We start from the raw sequence: 8,632 nt of genomic DNA, 5'->3' as shown, positions 1-8,632 counted from the left end.
CTCATGCTTGGCACACCTTGTGGATTCCAACGACCTCATGATATAAGAAAAGGTGGACTCCTTGCATAACACTATCTCGGTGGTTGTCACGGACCAAGCGAACCCTTACTCTGAAGCCCCTTCTTCCACAGATCCTGAATGTTTACCATTAAGGGAGGAGGAACTGAAAATTGAACCAAAGATTGACACTTCGGAATGTGTTGAGACTACAGTACTTCTTGCAAAGTTTTCTAAACTTTATCTACCTGTAGTTTCTGATTCACTATGGGATACTAACTATGAAACTTCTTCTATCACAGGTGAATCGTATATGCTATGGATACCTCAAGCACTTCAACGGAAAATTTCTTATGAGGTACATAAGTTTCTCTGGAAGGTCATGCTCCAAGGCGTCCAAGCCTATTGCAAAAAGGGTTTTTGGATGATCCTGTTGAGGAACTTACTGAGAAACTTATCAAGATATTGGCCGAAAGAGGAACCTTGCGGCTTGACTCAGTAGTTTTTCCTTACTTTCTTAGGACTATGGTAGTTTCCTTTATGCTGTTTTAGGATAGACAGTAAACTTAGCACTCATGGGAGCCAATCTAACTTTTCATTCCATTTCATTTTCTTAGTTAGTTAGTTCAATGTTTGTGGGTAACATTGCTGCAAACCCTCACGAGACTTCAACTCGTCCACTAGGGGCAACCTAGGGGTTTAAAGGCTTGTTGCATACGCTAAATGCAATCAAGAGTACCTGCGAAAGTGGTGTAGGTAGGATTTCATTTTTGTTATTTTTATTTTACTTCTGTTGGTTTCTCTCTTGTGTTGACCCGATCTTACGTAGATATCTTTGGAAAGCCTTTTGATTCTTTCGTCCAGGTACTATCTTTCCATCACTCCTCTTATATTTTTGTTGTCCCATGTACATTGCATGCTTATTTCTTTTACATTGAGGACAATGTAGATTTTAGGTTAGGGGTGGGAGATTAGGGTTCTTAATCAGCATTTTCTTGGTCTTGAGCAAAAAAAAAATATTTGTGAAATTTTTTTAATTTTTCTGGACTTTCTTGTGAATTCGAAGGGATTTTGACGGCCATCTAGGGCACTTGGAATTTCAAGATACGTGATGTTGGTAATTTAAGACGCTTGGATTCAGTATCTGTTGGATTTCATAGTTAAGTTTGAATTGTTAATCCAAAATTAGAAGTTATAAACATTGATTGAGTTATGATCTCACATGTCACATCTCGCTTTCACATTAAGGTTTCAGTTTGATATTGAAGGATTTACTTGGTACTCACTAAGCTTGAAAGGAACCAACCTGAGAAATTGAAAGGATTGGGCGAATGGTCTACACCATAAGTTTGCTCCCTATAGGTGTAGATTTAATTCCCTATGAATGATATGTGAAAATTTTGGGTGTACAGTCTTCATCATAGGTTTGCTCCCTGTAGGTGAGGATTTGATTCCCTTTCTTGGCATCACTTTTAATGGAAAAATCAAAAGCTGAAGGAATGAAAAGATGATCTGTGAGGCAAGTTTTGGTTATCATGATTCTTCTTATTGGTTACCAATGATATCCTGAAATAGAAAAGTGAATTTTAATGATGATAAGCTGAGATTACACTATATGCTCATAGATCTCAATGATTAGAATTTTTTCTAATTAATGGAATAATACTTTGAACTTGATTATGAAGTTTACCGTGCGCTTGAGTCTAGGAAAAAGTAATATCCAACATTCATGAATCTGGGAATTCTCATATCTGGATTATTCTACAAAAATCACTCGAGTTTATAGAAATTGTTCTATAATTCTCAACTTACTTTTCGCATATTTTGCTCGGGACTAGCAAAATACTGGTTGGGGGTTGTGTTGAGGGTCAAATATTGCATATCAGACCCAGTTATTGCATAGATTTACAAGCATGATACCGTTTAATAGCCTGATTTAATCGTGTTTGTGATGCAGAGTGTATTTACAAGCATGAACTGAAAAAGGGTGCTTAAACCATGGATTTAACGCTCTGATGACACCCAAAGCAAGGGACGGACTCCAGGGGACCAAGATCGATGGAATTTACATGCCAGGGATCCGAGGAAATCAAGCCATTCACGTTAAAGAGGCCCGAAATTGGTGAAAAATGCAAGATCACATAGTTTTCGCCATCTGATTGGCTCAAAACTTCATACATGGCCTGAGGGCCATAAATTAACCGTACATATCAAATTTCAGCCCTCGGATCACTATGAAAGTACCCCAACTGACAGATCAGCCCATAAACCGTTGATTCTGGGCCCACCTGATATCTGGAACTATCTCAACTTTGGTTTCGGCAGTTTAAATAAGATGAGGAAACAAATGGATGGATCGGATCTTGCATACACATTACAGTGGGCCCCGTATATACAGTGTGTGTACATGAGGTATACACGTGCGTAAGCCGCACTGAACCACGTAAGGCGGGTCAGTGCTGCTGACCCGCATCTTCTTCCCTTTACGGCAACTTCCGTTTTAGCGCTTAAAACGGACGAACGCTGTCCGTTTTTACGGACGCTAGTGGGCCCCACACATTGTCCCAGTGGACAATCAAAACCGTCCATCATGTAAAGGGCCTCGATACTACAAAACCTTGCTAAACTTTTGGACCCATGCAAGCACACGTGCACGATACAGAGGCCACAAACAGGCGGTCCTGCGACGTTCAAAACGATTTTTGGGGTGATTTCTTCTCTGTGCTGCGTCAATGGACGTTCAAAACCACCCATTCTTGACTAAAATTTCATCCTGAATCTAATGGACGGGGTGGATTTCCCCGAAAATACCTCTGTGAGGCCCACCGATGACGTCAGCGCCGGACATGCGAAAGGCAACGCACGTCCGCGAAATCTGATTTTCCAGGCTGTTGTGGCCCACCATCTTTGATCATATGGCAGATCTGAACCGTCCATCGTGTAGACCAGCCAAAATACTTCCAAGAGATATTGATTTTACAGGAATAACGCAAGGAACGCGAGAGTTATGAAGTCCCGAACTTGGCTGCGAAAAGGCTTTCGCTGCGCGTGCGATAGCTTTCCAAATCCGATTTCCACCACTCCAAAAGCTATAAAAAGAGTTCCAAACGTGGAGAAGGGGGTATGCTTGGACAGGGGACATCAGATAGAGAAAGAGAGGCGGAGAGAGAAGTGTTTGGAATTTTTATGTATTTTTTCTTTATTTTTCTTCTTTTTCCTATGATTATGTTAGGCTAAATCTCCTAGCTAGGGCTAAGAGGTGAAGCTTGTGGCGTGATGGGAGCTTCTACAGGTTTGATTTGAACTAAACTGATTGACTCTGTTTTGATTTAAGAAATTCTTTTAGTCATTAATGGTTTGTTGTGATTTAAATTACAGTAGATCTGTGATGGCTTGAATAATTCATTTCCTTTTATTTTGATGTTCGGAAACTCTGTTGTTCGCCATCGTCTCATAGACATGGTTGGATGATGGAATCCTTCCTAATACTCATACATCTTTTAGTTGGTTATGGATTGGTCTAAGTTCTGTTGTTTACCTTATCTCTTAGGCATGGATTTGTGATGGAATCATACCTAATTCTTATACCTTTCATCTCTTGAAAACTATATCAAGTAAGTTCAGTATAATATCCATGAAGCAGGCATAAGATCTCCCTGATCTCTACAAGTGGATCCTCTGAATCCCTAGTTCCCTTTCTCTGAATTCTTTAAGTTTAGATTAATATTTCACCATTATTCTTCAAATCACAATTGGTTTAGATTTCATCTTAGCACAGTTCTAAATCTGTTTATTTTCAGATAATGTATAGGTTTCAGTCCCTGTGGATTCGACCTCGGTCTTACCGAGTTTATTACTACATCACAACCTTGCACTTGGGGTGTGAACAGTAGATTCTCTCGAAGTCAACTGACACGTAATCACGCAAAACTTCCTTACACGAAGTGGCATGAAACAAAGTACCCGAGTTTATGACCCAAGACTCATTCCTCGCATCAAGAGACAAGATTAACGCCTCTGTGTTACTCTCCTCAGATAAATTCACTGAATCTTTTCCACTTTGAGAGTTTCCTTCATGTTCCTTAAGTACCCTGCAATCGCATTTCATGTGCCCCTTCTTCCCGCAATGCCAACACCCGTCTTTGTCTTTTGCTCCCTTGGACTTCTTCCACAACTTAGAACGTCCGTATTTATTGTTTTCTTTGTTCAATGATCTTCCTCTTCCTTCAACGTTTAGAGCATTCCCCGAATCCCCTGAAACTCTCGTTGTCTTTCTTCTAGATTCTTCACTGAGAATTAGACCGGCCACATCATCAAATTTTAGTTTTGTCAACTCTAAAGAATTGCTCATGGCAATCACCAAACCATCCCAATGTCTGGCAAACTGGATAAGATCAATAACACCCTGACCTCGTCCTCAAAAGTGATCCCAACGGATTCCAATTGGCTCGTGACTGTATTGAACTCATTTAGATATTCAGCTATGCTCCCACCATCTGACATATTCATGTTGAATAGCCGTTTCATAAGTTGAACCTTGTTGGATGCTAAGGGTTTCTCATACATCATAGCTAGGGCTTGCATTAATTCTTTTGTGGTCTTTACCTTGGATATATTAAAGGCGACACTCTTAGACAAAGAGAGTCAGATCGTTCCTAAAGCCTTCTTGAGTAGGACGAGTTATGCTTATGTGGAACCATGTAAATCATGATATAGTAGATGATTGTGATTGTGTGATGAAGGGAAGGGCCTCAATGTGGCGGAGCTCCTTCCCTTGTAGTCGATTCTTTTATTTTCCTTGTTTATATCTCCAAAATCAAGATGTGTGTGGTCCACGTTGCAGTTTGGAACCATCTACACCGTCCGAAGAGGGAGGACGTCCTTGACAGTCCACCCTTGGACATTAGGGCCCTAAATGTACCTAAAAAGGGTACATGCTGTTGAGATGTGAAGCCACATTTGGACGGCCGCTCGAGGACTGGCTCGACTCAAAGTCCAGCGAGCAGTTATTTTTGGGTTTCGAGCTGCTCGACTGGTCAAGGCCCCTATTCAACCAGTCGAGGGTCCACTCGACCGATCGAGCAGTCTGCTCAAACAGTCGAGGTTACGTAGATTCGTTTTCAGATTTGATGCGGACCGCAGATTTTGGAGTCGGTTTTAGTAGAGGTGCGAAAGGAAAGTTACCTAAACTATAAATAGGTGTCCCTTGGATTTTTCTAGGGTATGAGAAATAATTCTAATAGCATTCATGTCTTGCATCACATAGCCTTAGTAGGGTTGATTGTATTCATGGACTTACCCACATATTTTTGAATTTTTCTGATATTGTATACTTGACACTTACCTTGCGCACGGACTTACACCACTCTCTAAGCTTTTGTAAGCTTATGCAAGCTTATGCACGACCGTTGCGTGTAAGTGTCGTTGGATCGCAATAGCGCTGAGGCAGGAGCGTGTATCAAATTATTTTGGAGCCTTTTGATCACATTGTATTTCCCTTCCCGCATTGTACTTAAAGTTTTTGATGTAGTAGATATGTGATGATGTTGTTTTGTGACTTAGTTATGCTTGTGGTTATGCTCCATTATATTAAAAAAATCATACTGAAAATCCTCCTTGTACGATCCTAGGATCGGAATCTGGCATATGAATACCAAGAGCCGAGAATGGGGCACTACAGAGGCTGTCGGCGCCGGATTCGGCAATCGAAAATTCTGTGAGCCCGTTTTTCGAGTTTAGAGTGTGACAGAAGTTGGTATCAGAGCATAACTTGGGAATACCTAAGGATCACATCACATATCTACTATGAACTTAGAATGAATGGGTTTCGAGTCCAAATAACTTAGTAATTTTCAGACATAGACCCTTAACGTTTGGTTTCTTCTCTTTTCCTCCTAGAGGAATATAGAGAACCTTCTGATACAAATAATCCTCCATCTGCATCTTCTAAAAGGCAAAATTTGAACCATTAAACTTCTCAATTCTAGCCTTCCCATCTTCCGTCATAGCTCCCACTTGAACTAAACAAATAGCTTTGATATCAGTTGTTGCACAACATGCCAACAACGCTAGTGAACCGAGATTCAATCTCCGGTCTCACCTACAAAACGATAAACAGGAACAAAAATAATCTAGAAGTAGAATCCAAGCATACCAATAAGCCACAAGACAAAATATACGTGAAAAAACCTTAATAAGGGTATAAAAAAAAAACCATGGGTGCAAACTTCCACTATGAAGAAAAACGAGATTACAATCAATATACTAACCTTGAACGTATAGAAAACCCTTTTTCATACCCCTAGAATAACCCTAGGACCCCTATTTATAGTTTAGACAACTCTCTTTCACACCTTGTCTAAAACCGTCTCAAATTTATGCAGTCCGCACCAAATCCGGACTAAGATCTGCGTAGCCTCGACTGGTCAAGCATGGTCTTCGATTGGTCGAGTGGCCCACTCGACCAGTAGAGCACCCCACTCGACCAGGTCGAGTACCGTGGAATTTTAAAACATTAACTCATTGGACTTTGAGTCGAGTATTGCTCGACCGGTAGAGTGGCCCACTCGACCAGTCGAGCAGCGCGGTGAAAGGCCTCCTTTTTTCAACTGGCGCAATTGGTGCGTTGGCTCCATACCTTAACAAATTCAACATTTACTTCCCTCCTGAGTCTCGCATATATATGAAATTGGTTTATTGTGGTGTCTGTAACTACAACAGATTGGAAAGTATTTCTCTGTCTAATTCCTTGATTTCTCCCTTGTTGATGGACTGGAAATAAAGGGCTCTCATGTCCTTTTGGTGAGTGGCATTTATTATCCTGTTATCTATACAATTTCTTGAAAACTACTTCTTTGGGAGCTGAAATTGATGTAGAATTTGATATAAGAGGCCCTAGTCTTGAATTTTAGTATCTTGCATTTGAGTTTCTGTAAACTATTGATTTTTTATTTAACTTTTTTTTATGCCTACAGCTTTGAGCTGCTTGCTGTTGATTTCTGATCTCTAGAGCTTGAAGTGGTGGGTTTTCATCTACGATGTAGGGAATTCTTTAAAACTTCTTGTTTTGGAGCTTAATAAACGACAGGACCATGAATCAACCACCATACAAGTCTTAGAAAGAGGAAAAATCACCGGAATTTTAGGGCTTACTGATGATGTCATGCTGAAGTCAGACAGGCCCATGGATCCAGGTTTGCATGGAAATGGAAAAGGGTGCTTTTTTTTTTTTTTTTTTTTTAGTTATGGAAGGATTTTTAATAGAATTTGATTTTATTTTGGAAAAGCTGCAATGAGGTAGAAAGCTTGAATTATTTGGGGTTCTTTCTGTTCTCAATAGAGGTAGAAGCTAAAGTTGTCAGGGCTTTTGAGGGTTGAGGATAAGTAATAACCAAGGCTAGCATTTAGCTTGGGGCTTTGTTGGTTTCGAAGATTTTACATGATCATAACATTTTTTTATTTTTTATTTGTTCCATAGAAATCCTTTTCACTTAATTTTATATGAACTGCTATTCTGCTTTTATTAGGTCTTTTTTGCTCCCTTTCAATTCTAGATATGATTTCTTATTGAAGTTTATTCTATATGTCATTTTAGTTTATTCTTTTCACCTAGTTTTGTCATTGCTCGAGGAATTTCTATTTTGTCTAAAAGATATTACTGATGTCCATCTTCTCGGCACCTTGTCCATTTTCCAAAGCTGCCAGTTTTCCTTCTTCACAAGGGTATTTAAAGTGCTTTTTTTGTCAGGCACAATTCCAGCTGAGACATCAGCCACCTTCCTTAGGAAATCAGACAGCTCTACCACCTCTCCATGCATGTCAATTGCATCAAAGGAAAAAAAAATCTTTATATTCTTTCTTACCATCCCATTGGTCGAATTTAAGGAAGAAGAAAAAATAAAAAATAAAAAATCATCTTCTTCAATCCGATCGAGTCCTCTCTAGGCCAACTCCCTTTACGTACCGAGGCTCAAGTGATGCCTGCCGTTCCATTTGAATATGTCGATAGAAGTTTGCGATGAACATCTCCGCTCTCCTATCAATGTCGTCGGATGCGTCGCTTCTAGTCCTTGGGATTGGTGATGGCGACAAATCCATCTCACAGTCTTCGACATCGGCATCTTGCATGCAATCGATCAAGCCAGGTGCGTCGTTGAAGCTTAGCTGCCGGCGACTTGAGGAGTCAGTTATCGATGGAAGGCGCCATTTGTAGACGTGGAAGCTTAGTAGGAACCTTACCTTCTGTATGGCCTTCTTTAGACGGCTTAGCAATAACCAGTTTCCTATTGCCATGGTGAATAAAATCAAGGAGGGAGAGAGAGAGAGAGAGAGAGAGAGAGAGAGAGAGAGAGAGATTTTGAAGAGTTTTGGGTGTTGGGGTGCTGCGGTTATATAGGTGAGAGAGAGAGATTTTGAAGAGTTCTGGGTGTTGGAGGTGAGTTTATATAGGCTGAGAGAGAGAGAGAGAGAGAGAGAGAGAGAGAGAGAGAGAGAACACGGTTTTGTGAAGTCGCTAGGGAGCCGAGGAAAGAGAGGCGTGACGAGGAAGAGGGCCGGCAAAGGTCTACTTCACACGTAGGGATTTTCAGAAGTCAAAATTCTACGTGATCGGCGGCTTTTTGAGTTTGATGTTATT

At 40.5% G+C, this 8,632-nt stretch overlaps 1 protein-coding gene across 1 annotated transcript; it reads right to left on the bottom strand.

The window, feature by feature from the left end:
• Positions 1–7,917: 7,917 nt before the first annotated feature.
• LOC131217644 (uncharacterized) lies at positions 7,918–8,289 on the bottom strand. The gene has a single exon (XM_058212581.1). It carries the CDS (start codon positions 8,287–8,289, stop codon positions 7,918–7,920), a length of 372 nt encoding a protein of 123 aa, XP_058068564.1.
• Between the last annotated feature and the right edge of the window lie 343 nt (positions 8,290–8,632).

Source organism: Magnolia sinica, chromosome 10, assembly GCF_029962835.1.
Source record: "Magnolia sinica isolate HGM2019 chromosome 10, MsV1, whole genome shotgun sequence".
Taxonomy (NCBI): Eukaryota; Viridiplantae; Streptophyta; class Magnoliopsida; order Magnoliales; family Magnoliaceae; genus Magnolia; species Magnolia sinica.
This window is presented reverse-complemented; position numbering and strand designations above follow the sequence as displayed.

What these genes read in the sequence shown, in the direction of transcription:
- LOC131217644 (XM_058212581.1), bottom strand. Translation starts at nt 8,289, where the DNA reads ATGGCAATAGGAAACTGGTTATTGCTAAGCCGTCTAAAGAAGGCCATA.